Source organism: Cucurbita pepo, chromosome 15, assembly GCF_057944985.1.
Source record: "Cucurbita pepo subsp. pepo isolate OVF chromosome 15, ASM5794498v1, whole genome shotgun sequence".
In the NCBI taxonomy this organism is placed as follows: domain Eukaryota; kingdom Viridiplantae; phylum Streptophyta; class Magnoliopsida; order Cucurbitales; family Cucurbitaceae; genus Cucurbita; species Cucurbita pepo.
Genome location: NC_141812.1, coordinates 1,974,235 through 1,998,588, shown reverse-complemented (window position 1 = coordinate 1,998,588; position 24,354 = coordinate 1,974,235). Strand labels below are relative to the sequence as shown.

The 24,354-nt window shown below is 36.4% G+C and overlaps 1 protein-coding gene across 2 annotated transcripts; it reads left to right on the top strand.

Moving 5' to 3' along the window:
* The first annotated feature begins 2,676 nt into the window (after positions 1 to 2,676).
* LOC111811360 (sterol 3-beta-glucosyltransferase UGT80A2) lies at positions 2,677 to 23,454 on the top strand. 2 transcript variants are annotated; one of them, XM_023698170.2, is made up of 14 exons: positions 2,677 to 3,076; positions 7,157 to 7,341; positions 8,901 to 9,140; positions 10,535 to 10,646; positions 15,461 to 15,631; positions 16,467 to 16,530; positions 16,674 to 16,731; positions 16,859 to 17,036; positions 17,162 to 17,292; positions 19,060 to 19,162; positions 19,246 to 19,322; positions 20,882 to 20,929; positions 21,034 to 21,183; positions 22,987 to 23,454. In XM_023698170.2, the coding sequence occupies exons 1-14, from the start codon at positions 2,893 to 2,895 to the stop codon at positions 23,152 to 23,154; spliced, it is 1,869 nt and encodes a 622-aa protein (XP_023553938.2). In that variant the 5' UTR covers positions 2,677 to 2,892; the 3' UTR covers positions 23,155 to 23,454. The 2 variants fall into 2 exon arrangements, with proteins under 2 accessions (XP_023553938.2, XP_023553939.1); XM_023698171.2 differs by having other exon boundaries at positions 2,939 to 3,084.
* Positions 23,455 to 24,354: the final 900 nt, after the last annotated feature.

The following is a 24,354-nucleotide window of genomic DNA, read 5'->3' as shown; positions in this document are numbered from 1 at the left end:
ATTTTATTATTTATTTATTTATTTTTACTAAATTAATAACAACTACCTCTGCAATTTGTCGTATTCGTTTATTAAATTATTTAAATAATGTTTTTAAAAATTTTCAAAAATATCTAAATAAATAATATTTTAATTCGATTCTCACCATTAATTTCAATAATTTTACATTATTATTTTTTGTTGGTTAATTTATTTCTATTAAATGAAATTATTAAAATAATTTTAACTTACTAGATTATTCATTCAATTATAAATATATTATAAGAAAATTTGATCAGGTAAGATTCCTTTCCAGATCGATGAAGACGATTAAAAATGACAAAAATTGCTTCTACAGAGTCTTCGTCACTCCTTGAACTTATTCCAGTTATATTTTAAGAAGTATTTAGGTTTAATCGTTCGAACTTGTAAAATAATTTTTATTTCGGGAGTATTTTTAATTTCTAGTAGCCGATTTCGAGAGAATATTAGAGCTTAATCCGAACGGTTAAACTTGAATGCTCGTGAAATATGAACGATTGAAGCCTTGCATCAAAGTGTTTTGATGCGTCCATGCATGATTGATGATATGAACCAAGAGACATCAATCATACAATATGCTTCAATGAAGATGGGAAGAAAATATTGTTGAAATTATCAAAAGATATTTCAATTCATGCCACATTGAAGAAGAGTGAAGTTTCATGTTATAAATTTTGGGTGGATTACAATTTAGAGTTATTGTATGTTACAATTACACAATGGTTAATTATGACTATTAAGTATAAATGTTACAACTCTTGGAATGCCTTTAGTTTCATTTTGAGGCTATATAAAGCCATGTATGTTGTGTTTGTACGAAGACATGGAAAATATAGTAAAAGAAGCATTTGTGCTTTTTATTTAGCCAATGACTAAGTTTCTTTGCAATTCTATGTAGTTTAGGTTACATGTAGAATCATTCAAGCTCGACATGATCAATCTTGCTTGTGGAGTGATTCGAATCTCAATCAAGTGTTCTTGCGTTGAAATATTTGATCAACAAGAATCATTCAAGCTAGACATGATCGATCTTGTTTGTGGAGTGATTCGAATCTCAAACAATGTTATTGCCTTGAGATATTCGATCAACAAGGTAATCCGAATCTTATTCCCCTTGTATTGATTCCTTATCTTATCAATTGAGTTATTTGATAGCTCAATTGTATAACTGTCATCACGCAATATAGTTGTATTGAGAATGATTGAGCTTCCCCGATACTCTCCTTATCCCCACACTGCTCGACGAGCACAATAAGCCGGTGCCACAAACTCTGTTATAATAGTGGACAAAGAAATTACGTGCGGTTTTGGAACACATATCTATAAGTGATTTTCATGTCATCTACGTCTTTTGCATAATCGCTGTCTGCAGTGCCATCAATTCGCCTCTTAAATCCGCAGTACCCTTTAAGGACTTTAACGCCATTTTTAGTAGCTTGCAAATACAACTCGGCTGGACTTGTTATGGATCTGCTAATGAAAAACACGACATATGTCAAGTTTGGCTTTGTTGTAGTAAGATACATAAGACTTCAAATTAATTGTTTGTACATGGTAGCATCCACCATGACTCCTTGTCGTTCATCAGTATACTTTATTTGACTAAAATTTTTATATATTTTTTTGATTAAAATTTAAATTTCGTGTTTATTATGTATTCGACTATTTAATATTTATAAATTTATGAATAAACAAAATTTGAAATTTTAGAATTTAGACTAAATTAATAAAAAATTTATATTTTGTTTAAAAAATAATCTTAAAATTTTAAAGGTTTCAATAATATTCTCAAAATTAAAAAATAAAAAATACCCCTTAAACTAAAAAAAATTATAAAGATTTGGATGAAAACGGTTAAAATTTTGTTTAAAAAATACCCTTTAAAAAGTGTTTTAAAGAGACCATTTAAATTTTTAACAATTTCATTAATACTCTCGAACATTTTAAAAATTCTGAAAACACTTTAAACTTTTTTTAAAAAAATTAAAAAAATTTCATATAAAAAATACTCATAAATTTTAAAAAATAATATTAAAAAATTTGTAAATAAGATGGTTTTCGTCCCTATATTGATAGTAAATTAATTATTATTTTTTTTATAAAGATAAAGATAGTTATACTTATAAATTTTTATGGGTATTTTTAAATATAATATTAACGGTGAATATATTTTTTTTAAAAAAATTTGAAGGTTATTAATGAAATTTTATAAAATTTTAAAGTATTTTTTAAACATATTTTGAGATTTTAAAAAAAGAAAATTAAAAGTACAAAGTTTTAGGAATATTTTTTTATTAATTTAGCCTCGAATTTAATTTTAATCATTAGATTAATTAATTTTTTTTAAATTTTGATGACGTCATTTTTTTTTTTTAAATGTGAAATCTCTTTAATATTATTTAAAGTTATAAAAACCAATTAAAACTATATTATATTAATGGATTAAAAATAGAATAAAAAAATGACCGGGCAGGGGCAAGCGACCGAACCGGCCGCCGGGTCTCACCGAGTCGGGACCGTCAAAGACAGCGGAGACGACAGGAGGAAAAAAAAAAAAAAAAAAAAAAGAAAAAAAAAAAGAAAAAGGCAAAGGAAATCACGTGCCAAGTGCCACGTATCAAAAACGGCGTTACGGTTTAACCACATCATTCCATTTCTATCCTTGCAAGTCGTCCCCACAGCTCAAACTCTCCGATGAAGAACGTGCCGTCTCTTCTTTTCTCTACAACAACGGTAACAACAAAAGGTGATAAAAAAGCTAGAAAGATTCATCTTCTCTTCTCAATTCTCTCCTAAGAATCGATTTTCTTGCTCGCAATCATTGGATCTGAATTGCGTAACCTTCCCGACGCTTCTTCCGGCGCCGACGCGATGAGGGAGACGCTCGAGAGGTATCCGAGTTCGTCCTTGAGTTCCTCCGAAGTTGATGTAAGCATCGAGCGTGATGCGAGGAGGGAGAATGGTAGTGGTAGTTGTAGCGATGCAATGGTTAGCAGGGAAGCTGGAATTGAAGATGATGTTACTCCGAAAAGTAATAGTGGAGATGGCTCTCCAGGTTTGTAGGTTGTTGCTTTGACAATTTCGCTTGCTGCTTGCATGTTTTATGGTTTTTATTTTGTTTGCTCAATGTTGCTTGTTAGGACTCTGCTGATGGATCTGTTGTGTACATTTTTTTGGTTAGAAGAACTCGATAAGCTTATTAATTGATATGGATGTTAGGCCGTAAGGCCGTAATCTTTGGTAGGAGGGTTGGGAGTGAGCTTGTGGTTGTGTTCTACTCTGTTACTTCATGTGCATTACTTGTTTTACGAATTTTGTTGTTGTCGGCGTTGTACTCCGGTTTATCTCTTGCCTTGACTGTTACCGATGGGAGCGCAGGATGTTGCGGATCCTCTCATCTATTTGTTGAACTGACTCCAATTATATATTATCCAATAACATTATTCAGAAACTCATTTGATTCTAGTTTATTTGGTAGAGCGATAGAAACTGGTTGAGGGAAAGAAACACTACTTTGGATCGGATTCTGAAAGTTGATTCATACTTGAAGTTAAAGGTTTTAGATGTTTGCTTGGATTGTGTTTGTAGTTTCTTTGTAATTTTATTGGATTTCTTCGTTCCCACTTTTTTAGAGTTTGTATCTTTTGAACATTAGTCTCTTTTCATTTTTTTTTCCAGTGAAAAGTTCTATTTCTTGTTAAAGAAAAGGGGTTTTGGCTATTGATCAGTGGGTCTGAGATGAATGTAACTTGACTTTGCAAATGCTAGAAAGTAGATAGCAAGGTTAAATTTGTCAAAAGAAAAAAAAAAAAAAAAAAAAAAAAGGAACAAAGAAAAAAGAAAAAAAATTTATAGACTTAAGGCCTATCTTGTGACTGGCCTGTATAAGATTATTGCAGACTTTAGGTCTATAAGTTTCGTGACTAGCCTGTATAAGAACATTGAAAATTTTAGTTGAGAGACTTAGGAAAGTGCTCCCAAGTACTATTTCAAATGCCATAGGAGATATTATCATGGATAGGCCGATTTTAGATCAATTTTTGACTGCGAATGAAACCATAGGGCGCTTCGGGGTGAGGAAGAAGGAAGAAGTGATCCTCAAGATTGATTTTGAGAAAGTTTTTGGCCATGTGAACCGGAGTTTCCTATAAGGTCTTGTGCAATAAAGGTTTTTGGTTCAAGTGGAGAGTCTGGATTTAAAATTGCGTTTGGTTGGGGAAACTTTCCATCTTCGTCAATGGATGTCTCCAGGGGAAGATTTTTTTGATGAGAGGTCATAGGCGAGGTGATCCTATTTCTCCCCTTCTATTTAATCTGGTGGTGGGCGATTTTAGCCAGTTAGTGTATGTTGGAGTGGAGAAGGGGGTGGTGGAGGGTTTTTATTGTGGGATCTGATGGAGTTCAATTATCGCACCTTCAATTCGATGATGACACTTCTTATTTTTATTTTTATTTTATCTGAGAAGGACAATATCCTTAAGAATCTCAATGGTTTACTGTCCTTCTTTGAAGCTATTTCAGGTTTAAAAATTAATCGTTGGAAGAGTACTATTCTTGGAGTGAATTCTGAGGTTGCTAAATTGAATTACTGGGCCTCTTTTGTGGGGCGTGAAGTTCAGTTAGCTTCTTGAGTCCTCCTCTTAGGGGGAGGGGGAGGGGGAGGGGGAGGAAGAGGAGGAGGAGGACATGGGCTTATATTGGGAACCTGCAATTATGTAATGAGGCTCCCTTGAGGAAATGGTTGTGGCGGCTATTTGGAGCCTGGTACTTAGTGGCTTTGGGTTATCCTTTGTTCTCTCAATTCGTTAAGTGCTCTATTGGAGATGGATCAAATACCTATTTTTGGAGGAATTATGGGTGGAGAGAAACCCACGTGTCCTTGTTCCATTATCTGATAAGAGGTTACACTCGGTGGCCTCTGTCTTGCCTTCCTCCAATAGTTCTTCTTCTTTGACCCTAGATTTTCTGTCAGGTGCTTTTTGATTGTGAGACTTGTAAGGTTTTTTAGTATTTTCTTCTTTTTTTTCTAACCAGGTTACTCGTCTTGGGAGAAGGGATTCTAGATCTTGGGTTTTGAAGCCCTCTTAGGGCTTTTTTTCAATAGTAATTTCTTTTTTCCGGATTCTTTGCCCCTTTCTCCCCCTTAAGGTGTCCCTATGGTTTCCTTTATTTGGAAGGTTTGAATTCCTTAGAAAGTGAAAAATTTTTCTTGGAAAGTTTTGTACGGGAAAATGAACACTCAAGATTGTATCTAGAGGCTTTCCTCCATGTGTTGCAGCCTCAATGGTCTGCCTTTGTAAGAATCAGGAGGGGATCTTTACGGTTTACTATGACATTGTGATTTTTTCACCATAGTGTGGAATAAGTTCTTTAGGACCTTTGGGATTGGGCTAGCTTGTAATTGAGGATGTTGTTTGATGTTTGAGGAGGTTATCTTGCATCCTCCTTTTCATGAAAAAGGAAAGGTTCTTTGGTAGTCTTGTGTTTTTTTCTCTTTATTGTGGGGCATTTAGCATGAGAGAAATAGTAAAATTTTCCATTAGGTGGAACGGTGTGGAGAGGATCTTTGGAATACGATTAACTTTTTCTTTTTTGGATTATGACCCTTACCATACTTAGGCGTGGAGAGGTTTTGTTTTTGGGTTTTTTTTTTTGGTATCCAACAATAAAAGAAGTTGTGTCTAGTCTTCAAGTCACTTTGATAGTTCATCTCTTCAAAGGGAAATCTAAATCCTTGTGGCTAAATTTGATTAGAAGGCTCCTATGAACTACCTTGCTAAAGAGAAACAACAAAGCCTTCAATGGAAAGGAAAGAATTTCTCCTATTTATCTGCTCAATTCTTTTAGATTGGAGCCTGTTCTTGTAGCTAGTAGAGGTTTTTTTTTGTGTTCTTGTTTTTTTGTATGCTCTTGTATATTCTTTCATTTTTCTCGATGAAAGCTTGGTATTAAAAAAAATTTGTTTATCTCTGTTAAAGACTGGTGCAAATTTTTTTTGTTTTTTTGATAAGAGACAATTTCATTGATGAGTGAAATTTACAAGAGGGATATATAATCCATGATGTTTACAAAAGACCTTCCCAATTTGCAACGAGGGAGGTACAACGGTAGGAAGTAAAAATGTTAGACAGTTTACACCAAGATATAGCTTGGTAAACAACATTGTCGAAAAATTTTGTGTAGGTTTGTGTCGTTTCTGCAAATATTCTCTGATTTCTTTCTTTCCACATATTCCAAAAGAAAGCCATGATGAGGTTTTTCCATAGTAGGGCTTTTGCGTTCTTGAAAGGGTGGTACGTTAAGGTCATATCCAAAAAATCCTTTACCTCCCTAGGAAATGTGAGATGCCATCCAAATATATTAAGAATCGTTGTCCAAAAATTTTGAGTGTATGTGCATTGCATAAACAAGTGACTTTGTGATTCGTTTTCTTTCTTGCATAGTGGACACCAATTTGGAGAGAGAGTGATGTAAGGCATTCTTTTTTGAAGATTTTCACTTGTGCTGATCGCTTTATTTGCTATTTCCCCGGGGAAGAACTTCACCTTTTTTAGGTTGATGTCCTTTCCATATTGTCTTTGCTAGCGTGAGATTTATTGTTTCTACTTTTTCCCCATGTCGTCAAGCTTGAATGATTCTACATGCAACCTAAACTACGTAGAATTGAAAAGCAACTTAGTCATTGGCCAAAGAAAGCATAAATGCTTCTTTTACTGTATTTTCCAAGTCTACTTACAAATACAAGGCTTTATACAACGTCAAAATGAAAACTATTAAAAATGAAAACTATTAAAGACATTCCAAGAGTTGAAACATTCATACTTTATTGCCATAATTAACCATTGTGTAAATGTAACCTAAAGTAAATAAAAAGTCTTAAAATACATTAATGAAATATCCCAACTCTAAATTATGATCCACCCAAAATTTATAACAATCAAACTTCATTCTTCTTCAATCTGACATGAATTGAAACATTTTTTTTGATAATTTTGACAACATTTTCTTCACATCTTCCTTAAGCTTATATTGCATGATTGATGTGTTGGTTCATATCAAGAAACTATGCTTCATGTTGCTTAAGAATCAAGATTGATTAAAGAACTGGCATAAATGATTTTTTTTCCTAATTCAGGTATCTCTGGCAAGACTCTTCTTAAAGTCAACACCATGCCAATACAAAAATCAAATATTGACCAGTTGGAATCTGATTTGAGCCAGCCTAAATTGGAAAGATCAAAGACTGAGGTGCACAAACAGAAGTTTCTTGCTGAAGAGGCAGCTAAAATTTTTGATGACAATATTTCTGCTCATAGAAAGGTATTATACTTCGGAAACAAATTATCTTGCCTAACGTAAGGTATAATGCAGTTTATAATTTAGTCTTGCAGGGCTCCACCTAGATGTTTTATATTGTTCTCTTTTTCCTCTTTATTTTTCTTTAAACATAATTTCATTTAGATAGCTCTTTTTAGGTTTATTGGAAGATATCTATTTGGTGCAAATGATGAATTTTAATTAATTCCCTATAAATCAGCCTCTCCTTGATTATTGAATCTAACGGACCTCGTCTAGATGCTTTATAAGCTTGCAGTATAATATACCTCCTATGCTATTCTTCTTTTGTCCAGAGGATTCCTCACTCTCGAAAAATTTATTCAACTGAAATGGAGAAATAGGATATTATAACCGATCTTGAAAGAACAAAGACTTGGAAATTAAAATTCATCCCAGACAAAGCTGCTGGATATTTAAAGACAAATGTAACGAATCAGTATTATATCAAAAAAAAAAAAAAAAGCGAGGTCGCTGGAAGATGCGAAAATTCCGGCGACTATTGGAATTTTCAGATCCCACATGACCACGACCTCGCGGAACGCCCTAGACTCCTTCCCTCCTCCAGCCTTTAGCCAACACCTCAGACCACCTGCATAGAGGAAGAAAAGAAAAGAAAAATCGAGAGAGAGAAAGAAACCTGAAGTTTTTTGGCAATGATAAACCTCAACCCCGACGCCTAAACCTGAGACGCCTGCGCTGTTGTGGCTCACCCTGCTGCTGTCACGTGTCACCCAGCGGCGCAAGCAGCCATTCGGCTCGGTGGCTTTCCAGCGGCTCCTGGCAGCTTTCTGAACTGTTCAGCTTGGCTTTTCCAATTTTAGCCTGGTTTATACCGTTCGACCCTCCCGAACCTATTTTCAGTCCCGATTAAGGTAATTAAGGCCGTTTTAGTGCCGTATTTCACAATTATTAGTTGGATTAAAAATTAAACTAACGAAAGGCGTGATAGGAAACGAACCCTGACAATCTTTGGAGCAGCTCTCGAGGAACGAGAACTTACATAATTAAACTAGGGAGTAGTCCGGCAAAGGCCAACCAAGTAAATGACCTTACTATAGGATAGACTAGAAATTGTATTGAATTACAATTTATGGCGTATGAGCTATGATGATGTATAAGCTATGATGATGTATGAGCTATGATGCATGATGATGTACGTGAGCTATATTACGATGTATGATGTACTTGATATATTTGATGGCGTTATGATGAGTATGATGATTGCATGACGTTTATTTTAATTTGTTGATGTTTTTCATATTAAGCATGCTATATTATGATGATGAGTGGCATATCAGTACATAGGCCACAAATAGAATTTTTTTGTCCAATCTTTTAAAGTCACTTTGAGGTTGAGGAAAGGTGGTACATCAATAGGGATTAAAGTCACTTTGAAACTTGTTAAGAACCAAATAGAAATTTCAAACCTCAAGGACCGAAGTAATTTGTCCAATTTTTTTAATACCAGGCACACATTCATGTTAATTGCGTAAAATTCCTTGAGTAAGGTTTTCCTAGTCTAACTTTTTAAACCTGTACAGCTGAAATTGTTAAACAGAATAGCGACAGTGAAAGATGATGGAACTGTGGAATTTGAAATCCCTGTAGACGTTGCAGCACCTCTTGGCATTGGTCCAAAGGAAGTCTCTCATGATATTATTGAAGAAGAACCTCTTGAAGCAACAGACCTCCAAGATATTCCACCTTTGCAAATAGTAATGCTTATTGTTGGAACACGTGGAGATGTACAGCCATTTGTAGCAATCGGAAAGCGTCTACAGGTATGTAAGCTTCTATGAGTATCCCTTTTATTTCGTTTGCTAAACTATTTACTTCCAAACATGTTTGGAGCATTTCAGCAATCGTTTTTAGTCACCTCCTACCTTTCGGTGGTTTCCTCTTGCTCTGCACTTTGCTTTATTTCACCTCTTTTAAGAGTTTGTTTTGTTATTTTTTTTATTATATCAATGAGAAAGTTGAAGTTTTACTGGAGAATAAAAAAAGGAAGGTAAGCTCCAACTCTAATAGTCCAGATTCTCACAGGGAAGGTAATAAAAATATAAGTCTACTGAGAAAGGAGCCCACTCTCAATTTCTCTGTCTCTAAATTGTTGGATAGTTTAAAAAAAATGAGTAGATTGATTCCAGAATCTCTAAGGCTTTTCAGAATCAGCAAATTTATAAAGCATCTTAGAATCATTTCGAAATCTCAAGGGTAGATGGTATCAAAGTCATGCCCTTAACTTAGCCATGTCAACAGAATCCTCAAATGTCGAACAAAAAAGTTGTGAGCCTCGAAGATGTAGTCAAAAGTGACTCAAGGGTGTACTTTGTTAAAGGACTGCAAAGAAGGAGTCAAGCCTCGATTAAGGGGAGGCTGTTTGAGAGTTCCATAGGCCTCAGAGGAGACTCTGTAGTGTACTTTGTTCGAGGGGAGGATTGTTGGAAGGGAGTTCCACATTGGCCAATTTAGGGAATGATTATCTCTATTGGTATGAGGCCTTTTGGGGAAGCCCAAAGCAAAGCCATGGAGTTTATGCTCAAAGCGGACAATATCATACTATTGTCGAGAGTCGTGATTCTTAACCGAGATGAATATTAATACTCAACTTTTTGGTGGTCACTTCTGCAAAGACAAGAAGAGTGTCTTTTAGGTGTTGTGGCATCTTTTGCTATTCTTGGCCGGAGAAATTGAAAATTATTCCAAGGGGTAGAGACTTCTTAAAAGGAAGCGTGAGATCTCTTTTTTTTTTTTTTGTAGGCTGATTGTAGGCTTCTTTATCCATTTTATATATACTTACCATATTTCGACGATCATAGTCAATTTGAGAGTCCATTTATAACTTCAGGGTTTTTTGAAACTTGTAACACCTGCTCATGGATAGCTCGATTCACAGGAGTTACCACTGACCTAGACCATTTACCTCGAAAAACCAGTCATAAAACCATAACATTTTCATACATAACAAGTAAAACATGTAAATCCAGTATTTTTACAACACAAAAATAACCCGAGTAAGTTTTCAATAGCGAACGTACATATACATAAGAACAAACTACTGGGAACGTTTCCGTGAAATTCGTTTCCCGTATGATATAATGAAGGTGCGAATCAATCATTTTTATTCAACATTTTTGAAGTAATTTGTTCTCATGGGCAATTACAATGATTGCAGGATTATGGTCATCGTGTTAGACTTGCTACTCATTCAAATTTCAAGGAGTTTGTTTTAACTGCTGGGCTGGAGTTTTTTGCTCTTGGTGGAGATCCTAAGATTCTTGCTGGCTGTAAGTTCACCTCTATATTTTTAAGTTTGATGGCCTATGCTTTAACATCTTTCTTAGCTCAAGCATGGGATAAATTAGAGGTCATAGAAATTAATTTGAACCATCACAAATGAGATAATGATTGGGGAATGACTAGTTTGTTGTCGACGTGTTCTACGAAAAAGGTATCTTCTTCGAACCAAATGAAAAAATAAGTATTGTTGACACAACATCTTCTTAATTCCATATCTCTAATTAGCAACCAAGCTAGTAACTAACTTTGAAAAAGATGATTCAGCCTGCGTTAATGAAAAATCTGATGAAAATGAACTGATTAGACCTTCCATTATTTTTAACTGGTGGAAATGTATTCATTATGGCTCTGTTGGTAATTCTTTGATTTTTTTATTATTTATATTTTTCATTTCAAGTTTTATCTTCACAGTTCATATTTGATTCACAGATTCATGATCTTAGGAGCCCTTGGATTGTCTATGAACAGTTCTTTATAATTTGTTGCAAGTCTGAATTAGCTGGCTGTTTTCATATTTTATTTTGAGAGATCAGGTAACTGATCCCTAAATACTAGGTAACTAATCTAAATAAATCCAACCTGATAGATTAGGGAGATCCGACTGCTTCTCTTATTGAATGGGATTACACAAATATACTTCAACACTCCCCCTAACACGACTGCTTCTCTTATTGAATGGGATTACACAAATATACTTCAACACTCCCCCTAACACTCGCCCTCAAACTGAGTAATAGATATCATTCATTCTCTATTTGGATCACACATATCTCCAAACTTAAGGCTAATTCTTCAACACTTCCCCTCAAGTTGAGAATGAATATATTACTTAACTTGGACTTGATAGGTTTATGTGCAATATTGATTGCACGACTTTGATGACACGACTTCAATGTTAAGGCACAACTTCAACGGTAGCTATGAAGACTCCGAATAAATTTGTCAACAATAGTTATGAAGGTTTCAAATAAATTTGTCCACGATAGTTATGAAGGTTCCGAATAAATTTGTCAATAGTATCTATGAAGGCTTCGAATAAATTTGGTTAAGGTGAATGATCCATAGGTATGAACTGAAATAAAATTGTCAATGGTAGCTGTGAAGTCTCCGAAAATTTTTGCCAATAGTAGCTATGAAGTCTCCGAATAAATTTGTCAATGGTAGTTATGAAGGTTTTGAATAAATTTGTCCATGGTGAATTTGTCCAAGATAGCTATGAATGCTCCAAATAAATTTGTCAATGGTAGCTATGAAGGCTCTTGAATAAATTTATTAATGGTAGTTATGAAGTTCTTTTGTTAGCACATTTGAAGCCGTGAGAGAACATAATATTAGGTTATGGAGTCTACTGCTTATTTATAGCTTACTCAGCATAGCTTACTCAATGGTTATACATGATAATGCTATGTTAGGTAAATGAGATATATAGTAAATAGATAGGTATAGTAAACAATTATCTAATAATTATATATAATAGATGGTTATGTATAGTAGATGACTATTTTTAGTAAAGTTATATATAGTAAGCTAAATCTTATATATACCTGTAGTATTTTGAAAATGTACTTTCTGCCTTCCCTGTATTCTCTATTATTGTACATACTTAAAGTCATCAATATAGATCTCTAAACAATATTTCTCCTTGCATTTCCTCTCTTTTATTTTTTTGTGTTCATCTAGATTGAGTGTGTGCATTGCTATGTGGTCCTAAAAACTGGTATCAGAGCTAGGAGATATTTACCACGATCTGTGAAGATGGAAAGCTCAAAAATTGGAACGAGAAGTTTGATGGACGATTTCAGTTTCTGAAAGATGTAGATTGAAGATTATCTGTACCAGAAAGATCTTCACGAACCCTTGTTCGGGGTGAAGCCGTATATCATGACCCTGCAGCAGTAGAAGCTCAAGGATCGACAAACTCTAGGATTAATCCTGTTGATGATGTCCAGAATTGTGGCGTTCAACATTATCAAGGAGAAGACACCGTTGGATCTCTTATGAACAAGATGCATTTGATGCGTAGATTGTTTAATCTACAATTGTTTGAAGGTGAATCTGTTGGAAATCATATAAATGAATTCAATATGATTGTAAGTCAACTGAGCTATGTGGAAATTAGTTTCGAAGATGAAATTAAAGCATTGATTTTGATGTCATCTTTACTCGAGTTATGAGATATTGTTATTGTTGCAATCAGCAGCTCTCGGAGATCTAAGAAATTGAAGTTTGATGAAATTTGAGATGTAGTTCTCAGTGAAAGTATTCATAAACAAAAAATTGGAGATTCATTATGTAATTCTCTCGGTGTTGATTGAAGGGGAAGAAGTAATTTGAAGGGCCTAAACATACATGGCCAATAAAAAAAACAAAAACTAAGAACATCTCCAAACAGGCCAAACGTAATGTGTTGGAATTGTGGAAAAAAAAGGACACTTTCCAACATAGTGTACAAAAACAAAGAAGAAACATAATCACAAATCTAGAGATGACCATGATTGTGTATATTCATAAGAAGATATTGAGGATGCTCCTTAGTGTGGACAACCCGACTGAATCCTAGATTTTGGGTTTAGGTGCATCTTTTTAATCATCTCCGAACAAGGAATTGTTTCAAAATTTCAAATCTGAAAAATTTGGGAAAGTGTATCTTGCCCACAACAAATTTTTGGAGATTAAAGGAAAGGGAGAGGTCTGCATACAAACTCCAACAAGAAATCAATGGACATCGAAAGATTTTAGATATATTCCTGGTCTCAAGAAGAATTTGATTTGTATGGGTCAGTTGGATAACATATGTTATGCAACAGAGATTGGAAGGAGTTCGTGGAAAATTGTGAAGGGTTCTATGGTGGTAGTATGACACAAAATTTGGAAACTTATACACCATTGTAGGGTGTATAAACATGGTTGCTGTTGACACAATAAATTTGGACATATGAGCGTTAAAAGAATGAAGATGCATGCTGCGAAAAGAGTTAGCTTCTCAAAGGCTGCCAGGGAACTGGAGAAAGTACGGTTGGAAATGGTCCATACAGACGTTTGGGGACAAGCTCCAATTCCATCACCTGGTGGATCCAAGTTCTATGTCACCTTCATTGATGATTTTAGCGAGAAAGTATGAGTTTATTTTCTGAAACACAGGTCAGACGTGTTTGTTATCTTCAAGAAGTGGAAAGCTGAAGTTGAAAATAAAATCGATTTGAATATCAAATGCATGAGGTCTAACAATGGAAGAAAGTACGACAAGTTAGAATTAGCATTTTGTGTAGTTCAGGGGATTAAATTAATGAGAGTAATTCCTGGTAAGACAAGACAAAATGATATTGTTGAAAGAATGAAGAGAACATTGAATGAGTGGACAAGGAGTATGGGGATTCATTATGGATTGGCGCTGCGAAATGACCCCCTCTATGAATAAAAAGGGGATACAAATATAAAATGAAATACAAATATAAAGAAATTTGCAAAAGACTCCAAAAAACCGAAAAGGGACTGATGCTCTGAAACGACCCCCTCTGTGACCGTACAGCTCTCAAACGCTCCTCTACCTCGACCGGCAGCCTACGAACACCTGAAAAAAATAGGAAAAAATGGGATGAGTATAAAAATTATACTCAGTAAGCCACTTACTTGTAGGCTCTCATCGCATCCTAACTTAACAGAGTTTCCACGGTTTTCTAATTGGCTCTAGGACGTCTGGTTCTGGTCTTAGTCCCTTTAGGGCTCGCCCCTTGGGACTTGCTCTATGGAGCTTCATTGGTTCTCCGTCCTTTCATTTGATACTTAAGGGTCCCTTACGCTAAGTTGACATGACCGACGTCTCTCTATGAGGTGCTACCTCTGCATGGCTATCTGAAACTACATGGTATCTAGCCTAGGGGTGTGCTGAGTACTCCTAAGCCCATGACAGTCTCTTGGGGGGGGGGGGGGGGGGGGGGGGCGCGACCCAACCCATTCCCGTGCAGCTAATGGGTTGTACGACGTAGGGACACATTTCCCATGCGAAACGGCTAGGAGCAATAAGAACTGATCAGGAACCTCTGGTTCCCCCATGGAGCTATAGAGACGTTTCACACTATATAGTAAACAGCTATATCTAGTAAAGCTATATATGGTAAATTGAATTATATATATATATACTTACATATGGTAAATTGAATCATATATATATATATATACTCCATAAGTACTGCTTTGAAGATGTAGTTTCTGCTCTCTATTAGTGTACATACCTGAAGTCATCAATATAAACCTCTAACCAATATTTCTCCTTCAATTTTCTCTCTTGTTCTGTGTTCATACATTGAGTGTATGAGTTGTTGTGCAGTCCTAATACATAACTCACGCATACTATCCCCTTGAAGCACTTTAATCGGCGTTGTTTGCCTCTCTTGTGCTCACTCTTGTTGGAGTACTTCCACGAATGTTACTCGTCTCTCTTGTGCTCACTCCGGTTGGGACACTCTATGGTTTGGTAACTATGCGACAGTAGGGTTGGGGACTCATAATCTACAAAATAGGCTTTCCATAGCAGCTTTTCTTATGGTACCGTCCAATTCTTCATCTGAAAATTAGAGTTTAGAACTAACTTCATGAATTAAGGCTAATCACGTTGTATTTACTGTCTGAAGTTGCCTTTGCTTTTGAGCGTAGGTAGAACGTAATGACTTAAATATTTTTCCGATAATCATTCGAATGATTGAATATTTATGCAATTCATTTTTGTAACTTCTTTTAGAGAATTAAAACAGCTGTTTTCCATTGATAGTTCTGTGATCATTGTATTACCCTTATGCAACAGACATGGTAAAAAACAAAGGTTTCTTGCCCTCGGGGCCTTCTGAAATACCCGTTCAAAGGAATCAAATGAAGGAAATCATTTATTCGCTACTTCCAGCTTGCAAAGAACCTGATCCTGAAACTGGTATTTCCTTTAACGCAGAAGCTATCATTGCCAACCCACCAGCTTACGGTAAGACCTTGCCTCTAACTATTTTTTTTTGTTTTTTCCCTTTAAAAGGAACAAACAAGGAGCGAGGTTACTTCGTTACTTCTCCACAATGGTATGATATTAGCCACTTTGAGCATATGCTCTCATGGCTTTGCTTTGGGTTTTCCCAGAAGGCCTCATAGCAATGGAGATGTATTCCTTACTTATAAAACTCATGATCATTCCCTAAATTAGCCAACGTGGGACTCCCTCCCAACAATGGTCAACAACCCTCTCGTCGAACAAAGTACACTATAGAGCCTCCCCTAAGGCCTATGGAGCCCTCAAACAGCCTCCCTTTAATCGAGGCTCGACTCTTTCTCTGGAGTCCTCGAACAAAGTACACCCTTTGTTCAGCACTTGAGTCACTTTTGTCTACACCTTTGAGGCTCACAACTTCTTTGTTCAACATTGAGGATTTTATTGACATGGCTAAATTAAGGGCATGACTCTGATACCATGTTAGGAATAACAGACCTCGACATTTTTCACTTTGAGTATATGCTCCTTTGGTTTTGCTTTGGGCTTCCCCAAAGGGCTAGTACCAATAGAGATGTATTCTTACTTATAAAACTCATTATCATTCCCTAGGACTCCCTCCTACAATCCTCAACAACCTTCTCTTCATTTTGTTATTTACTATCCTTTTGCTTGATATTCGTGGAACGTATTAGTCCTCTTTACTTCTCTCTCATCTTGGGCAGAGGAAATTTTGAATGAGGTTGGCAAGATTTCGGCACATTTATCCTTTTTCCTCTCTTAATTTGTTATTTTTGTGAAGAAACTCTTTGCCGTAACCTCTTCAATGCTTTTGTAGGACATACTCATGTAGCAGAGGCACTTAAAATTCCAATTCACATATTTTTCACAATGCCATGGACGTAAGTTTGCCCGACAGTGTACTTATTTTTTTTTTGACTATCTGGAGATACTATAATTGAGTCACATTGTGGAATATTTACCTATATTTGAGCTATATGCCTTGTAAGAGAGTTTGAGTCGCGCTATTTCCTCCTCTTGCCAGGCCAACAAGTGAATTTCCTCATCCTTTATCCCGTGTCAAGCAACAGGCTGGCTATCGGGTAGTTCGATTATGGTGTTGCCTTCTGCTTTTACACACACACACCATACCAATTTTTTTTCCTTCTTCTTTTCATTTTTTATGCCTTCATCGAACCTAACTTGACTTCGACCTTTTTTAATTTCCAGCTCTCGTATCAAATTGTCGACTCCTTAATTTGGCTTGGGATACGGGACATGATTAATGATCTTAGGAAGAAAAGGCTGAAGCTACGACCTGTTACTTATTTAAGTGGTTCACATGCCTCTGAATCAAGTGTGCCACATGGGTATATATGGAGCCCACATCTTGTTCCTAAACCAAAAGGTTTGTTCTTGTAATGATGAGTTGTTCTTTCTACTGTAAAGCAATGTTAACAAGTTACTTTTTTCTTGATCATCAAGCACATAGAATCTTATGATTCTAGCTTTAAACTTGGGTTTTTTTTTCAGATTGGGGGCCTAAGGTGGACGTGGTTGGATTTTGCTTCCTTGATCTTGCATCAAGTTATGAACCTCCTGAGTCGCTCGTAAATTGGCTTAAGGCTGGTGACAAGCCCATTTATATCGGTTTTGGTAGCCTTGTGAGTATTTCATATTATTCCTTCCATTTAATTTGATATTTCAGCCTTTTAAAGTTTATATTTTTTCTGCATCAAAAGCTCCCCTTTTATTGGGGCAGTAGGCATAAAAGAGTTGGTAGATTTTTGTTTTATTTTATTTGGTTGTGAAATGAAACTTCCATCACGAATCAATTGTACAAACTTCAATGCGATGTCCCGGCTAATTCGGTAAACATAGTGGTGACGATTGTGAATCGTTTAATCCTCTGGTGCCCTCCTCTTGGAAGATCCTTTATTTCCTTTCTTGTCAAATACTCCATTTTGCACCATCATTTCGCCTACTCTGCTTTCATTTTCTTAACCTATCACTGTTTGAAAATCCTTGTGAACTGAAGTTAGGAAGATGTGATCTCCTAACTAAGAAACACTAAAATTCTTAGTCAATTTGGGAATCAACCTTGAAGGAAGGTTAGGATTCGGACTGCCTCAATAATCAATGATGAAAGTTAAGAATGTAGGTTCCTTTCCTAAGATTATAACACTTTGTAACGGCCCAAGCCACCTCTAACAGATATTGCCCTTTTTTGGGCTTTCCCTTTCGGGATTCTCCTTAATTTTTTTAGAACGCGTCTGCTAGGGAGAAGTTTCCACACCCTTATAAAAGATGCTTCATTCTCCTCCCCAAACGATGTGGGATCTTACAATCCACCCCCTTGGGGGCCAACATCCTTGCTGGCACACCACCTCGTGTCCACCCCCCTTCGGGGCTTAGCCTCTTCACTGGCACATCACCTAGTGTCTGGCTCTGATACCACATCATCTAACTTCTTTGAGGGGTCTTAAGCTCTCAACTATGGAGCATTGTTTTTTTTTTTCCCTTTTGAACCGGATACAAATTTTTCATTGATTAATGAAAAGAATAAAATGTTTGAAGTTACAAACTCCCGAAAGGAATTGAAAAAAATTTACAAAAACAACCAACATAGTTACGTAGAAGCCTAAAATGAGTGAGTAAAAGCACTTTTGACGCTACGCTGTGCCGACCCCGGATGCTACTCACGAGCTGGTCAGGGACAAGTTCCGGTCATTCTTTCGATGCCATGCCATTGTGGTGGCATGGAACCACTGCATGGGGGCGGTTTGAATCTCATCGCTGGCGTGTGGAATACAAGTGCATCCAAGCACAGCGCAGCCAAGAGGGTCGACTTGAAGCGTTCCATCCATAATTTACTCTTAACTTAAAAAAAACTCTTTGATTCTGCTTGAACCTTAATTCAGATAAAATGGATTTGACGCCACTGACCCATAAAAGACGAGCTTGGAAGATAAGGGTGGTCCATGATGAAGCTGAAATAATTACTTCTGAAATCCTATGAGTAAACCCAACCGTTTTTAGAACAATGAACTTTTTTTTAGATTTACTGAAAATTACTTCTCATTTGAATATTTCCTAGTATCACTGATCAGGCCGGTCTGCCTTGGCCCAGGCCTAAGGCTTTGCAGCGAGCACAATGCCCGAAGTCACTCCATATTCGAAATTGACGAATTCATTCCATTCTCTAGTTGAAATCTTTTGGTCCTAATATATAGCTAATATTTTCTGCTCGAGTATATAGACGTTATCTTGATATCCTGCTTATCTCTGGCATTTAATTTCAGTTTCAATTGTTAGTATCATCTAGAAACATCTCATGAATATACAAATTTTTGTTTATCTGATTCTCAAGATACAGCCTTTTAGGTAAATGGTCTTCTCATGTTCTTAACCTAGTTTTCATTGTATGTCAGCCTGTTCAAGAACCTGCAAAGATGACCCAAATAATTGTAAAAGCGCTCGAACTTACTAGACAGAGAGGCATCATCAACAAAGGATGGGGCGGTCTTGGAAATTGTAAGTTTCTAAACTTTTGTTGCCTGGAAGTACGGCATCTGGAAGATTTAATTTATTTAGCTTAAATTTTATTTTTTTTCCAGTGGAAGAACCAAAGGACTTCGTATATTTATTGGACAACTGCCCTCATGATTGGCTATTCTTACAATGCAAGGCTGTGGTGAGTATATGTAGTTGAGTTCATATCAGAACATTATTATACCTCATTACAAATAAGAGATCTATACAAAGTACGGTTCAAAGATACATAATCTTCACCTGAAAGAAGCCGATAAAACAAATAAACTCGGCTTCTTTATATTATCATTTCCCATTTCTTCTCCTCTTTTCTTTTTTTGTATTAAAAAATATTCTCGACCCTTTTCTTGTGAGCTTTTCTTTTCTGAAGAATAATGGATCTCTGAGTTCATAAAGATATTATATTTTGTAGGTGGTTAAATTTGTTAAAGCTATATTTAGTAAACGGAAACCATATATATACCCCATGAGGTCGTGCTTTCAAAATGTACTTTTTTTTCATTCTCTGTATTCTCTCTTGGTGTACATACCTGAAATCATCAATAAAACCTTTAGCCAATATTCCTTCTTGAATTTTCTCTCTCCTGTTCTTTGTGTTCATCTTGTTCATTCTGAGTGGAAATAGCATCACGATGTTTCAGAACTAATTGGTGTTGCTTTTATCTCAAGCAAGTTTAACAGAGGGTCTGAAGTCTTAGTTGTCTCTTATATATAAGAGAGGCTAAAATACTGTTTTTCTCCCATCACTTTGGTGGTTGTTTTATTCTCTACGCTTTGGAAGTGTCTAAAATTTGGGGAAAAATGAAATTTTGTTGCATTACTGAATAAAGAAAATGTTAACAGGACAGCGAGATCGGGATCCTCATAAACCGATAATCTAAAACGGATACTTTTTCCCATTTCTGATAGGAAACAAGATATGATGAAATGCTACGAAGGTAGGGATAACCAGTCTCAAGCTATAGAGATTTTCTAGAAACCCGAAGTTTCCCGAAAGAATTGATAAGGTGGATACGAATAAACTATGGCTTAAAATATCTTATACTTGAATAACAAGTAAAACAGAATTGTGGAGATCCGTGATTCCTAACATGGTACCAGAGCATGCCCTTAACTTAGCCATGTCAATAAAATCCTCAAATGTCGAACAAAGAAATTATGAGCCTCGAAGATGTTGTCAAAAGTGACTCAAGTGTCGAACAAAGGGCATACTTTGTTCGAGGACTCCAGAGAATGAGTCGAGTCTCAATTAAGGGGAGGGAGGTTGTTCGAGGGCTCCATAGGCCTCCGGAGGTTCTATAGTATACTTTGTTCGAGGAGAGTACCGTTGAGGATTGTTGGGAGGGAGTCCCACGTTGGCTAATTTAGGGAATGGTCATGGGTTTATAAGGAAAGAATACATCTCCATTGATCTGAGGCTTTTTGGGAAAGCCCAAAGTAAAGTCATGAGAACTTATGCTAAAAGTGGACAATATCATACCATTTTGGAGATCCGTGATTCCTAACAAGGTTCACAAATACTTAAGTTGTTTTTCACTATTTTCGCTCTTGAATGGTTATTTAAGAAAATTAACCAACTTTTTCGAACTAAAGGCTGGATATCCTATGCTATGGCTAATAGCATATTGACTATGTTTTCCTGGTTCTCTTACCTGTTTCCTGCATCTAAAAGGGTTCCCCCCTACATTGTCTTGTTTACAGGTGCATCATGGAGGTGCTGGAACAACAGCTGCTGGACTAAAAGCTGCTGTAATGGCGTCGCATTCTAAAACTTGTCTTTTTTTAGCACCACGTGATTGATTATTGCTAACTTTTATCGTCTCTGTCTCCGTCTCCGTCTCTGTTCATTCTAGTGCCCAACCACGATCGTTCCTTTCTTTGGAGATCAACCGTTTTGGGGCGAACAGGTACATGCTAGAGGAGTTGGTCCTTCACCCATCCCCGTTGAAGAGTTCTCACTTAACAAGTTGGTGGATGCCATAAACTTCATGCTAGATCCAACGGTAATCTTTCTGCAAGTTGAACAAGTCTTGAACATATTATGTTTATTAAAATTATTGAAACCATTGGAAGCAGTCATTTAATTTAAGCAGATAGCCTTGAAAAGAAAAAGTTATTAATTTGGGGGTAGGTGCTGCACTTATCATCATTGGTTTGTGAATCTTGGTTCTTGTCCTGTCTGCTCATTTCTTATAGAAAAACATTCAGTGGAATGTTTGAACTGGCTTTGTCTTCATCTTTTTACCTTCGGTGAAATATTTCATTTTAAGCAGTTAAATGACTATCTAATGTCTAGCCATAAACTGAACTTCGGACTTTCCATGAAAACTGTAACGGCCCAAGTCGACCGCTAGCAGATATTGTCCTCTTTGGACTTTCCCTTTCGGGCTTCCCCCCAAGGTTTTTAAAACGCGTCTGTTAGGGAGAGGTTTCCATACCCTTGTAAAGAAGGTTTCATTCTCCTTCCCAACTGATGTGGGATCTCACGATACACCCCCCTCCGAAGCCCAGCGTCCTCGCTAGCACTTGTTCCTTATCCAATCGATGTGAGACCCCCAATCCACCCCCCTTTGAGGCCCAGCGTCCTTGCTGGCACACCGCCTCGTGTCCAGCACATCGCCGGTGTCTGGCTCTGATACCATTTGTGACGGGCTAAGCCCACCACTAGCAGGTATTGTCCTCTTTGGACTTTTCCTTTCGGGCTTCCCCTCAAGGTTTTTAAAACATGTCTGCTAGGGAGAGACTTCCACATTCTTATAAAGAATGTTTCGTTCTCCTCACCCACCGATGCGGGATTTCAAAGCAGCTAACTTTGAAAAGAAAAAGTTATTAATCCGGTGGTAGGTTCTCTACTCATCATCATTGGTTTGTGAATTTTCATGTCCTGTCTGCTCATTTCTTATAGAATTTTCATGTCCTGTCTGCTCATTTCTTATAGAAAAACATTCAGTGGAATATTTGAACTGGCTTTGTCTTCATCTTTTTACCTTCGGTGAAATGTTTCATTTTAAGGAGTTAAATGGCTATCTAATGTCTAGCCATACATCTGAAGACTTTCTATTGTAAACTGAAGTTCGAACATCCCATGAAAACAGCCTGACCCATCCTCCAAACTAAGACTGAAGTTCTTCAATATAGAGACTGGTCGGAATTTTGATCCTCTGTTCTTTAGCATTCAATTTGTAGTACTTCTGCATTATGCATCTCAGATGGTTGAAGGAAAGATCTTGATTTAAGGAATATTCGTGTAATTTCTAGTCTTAAGTGAAGAGATATTTGTTCGATTCCATTAAATAAGAGAGGTAGTTAGTCTCTATGTATTATAAATCACATTTGTAACAGCCTAAATCCATCGTTAACAGATATTGTCCGCTTTGTCCCGTCACGTATTGTTGTCAGCCTCACGGTTTTAAATCGCATCTGTTAGGGAGAGGTTTCTACACCCTTATAAAAAATGCTTCGTTCCCCTCTCCAACCGACGTGGTGTCTGGCTCTGATATCATTTGTAACAGCCCAAGTCCACTGCTAGCAGGTATTGTCGGCTTTGACCCGTTACGTATCGCCGTCTGTTGGGGAGAGGTTTCCACACCCTTATAAAAAATGTTTCGTTCCCCTCTCCAACCGATATGGGATCAAGACATATGTTTACCATTTTCAGATAATCATAGGTTTGAGGGAATCCTTTAGCGAAAAGGAAAGAGAAAAGGAAAGAGAAATTATTACTATGGTGTTTAGTGTAATAAGGTGGAGAAACTCATCCATCAGAAGGAGAGAAAGTAACTCTAGGAAATTATGTATCATTCCAGGTAAAGAAGTCTGCTGTCGAGCTTGCCAAGGCCATGGAGAACGAGGATGGAGTAGAAGGAGCTGTGAAAGCCTTCTTCAAGCATTATCGTCCAAGAAAGACCGAACCGGAGTCAGAGCCAGAGGACTCGACCGTTTTCTCTATGCGTAGATGCTTTGGTTGTTCTTGATTCGATGGTGTGCGAGATATCCTCGACACGACCTTCCATTAACAGATATGGCATGCCCCTGCTTGAAACATGGGCAAACAAATGTCCTGAGCAGTGGGGTATGTCATGAGGTAAATGTTTATAATGTTGATAATCTCTATATAGCCTGAGAATGGCGCTTTGCACATTTTTATTTGCTGTTATCAGTGTTCTTTCTAAGCATTTCACGTGTAATTTCATTCATCCCTTTCCCACTTTCAAATGTATATTTTTTGAGCTATCTGTTGAGATTGTGAAGTAAATATGTGCAGGTTTTTAGGTGATTTGTTTCAATATATATATATATATGTGTATGTATGTATATGTATGTATATTTCTTAGTGTTTCAAGAACAAGCAAATGATTAATACGGGATAACATTTGTTCTTTATATAAAGAGATTTGAATCATGTCTAAGTCGTTCATACTTTGCAAATTGAAAAGGGATGCTTGAAAAAGTTTGCAAAATTTGGAGGTCGAAAACGAAAGTGCAGTACACGTTGAATGAACACGAAGTTCATCACAACGGTATATCATTATATACTTCATTGTGTTTAGTTTCTCGTATTGAATTGTTGTGTTTAAATTTTAGACGGAATGTTTGTCATTTTAAACCTTATATGAACGTTGATATGTTCCAGCATTATGTATCAACACTATGCTTTATATGAGTATTGATATACTAATGATATATATGATAGGTGTTAGCGCGAGAGTTTCAGTTAAGGAAATATATTTTATTTTATTGATAACAATCTTAAAGTCACTAATTTTTGACGTTTCGAAGTGTCTATAACGAATGGCTCTAAAGGATAACTTCCAACACCTCTTCAATCATTCGAATCAGTGGTCAAATAAGAAAGAGGCCTTGCACTTGCACGTGATAGCTCCGGTGGTCAACTTTTGATTATTGGTTGGATCACATGGTATGATCAACCAATTATATGATGACATGTGTTAGTTGGAGTTGACTCAAAAATATAAATGATTGATACAATGGAATGACCAATAGGTGGTTGGCTCGTGTTCTCTCGAAAATAAAGAGGGGAGAATAGACAAACGCACGTGTTTTTTAAATTTTAGGAAGTAAAATTAGAAGATTAAAATTCCGTTTAATTTTTAAAAATTAGAGTGACTTCTTTTTTTTGTTTTCTAAATACTTTTAGAATTCAAATATTTTAT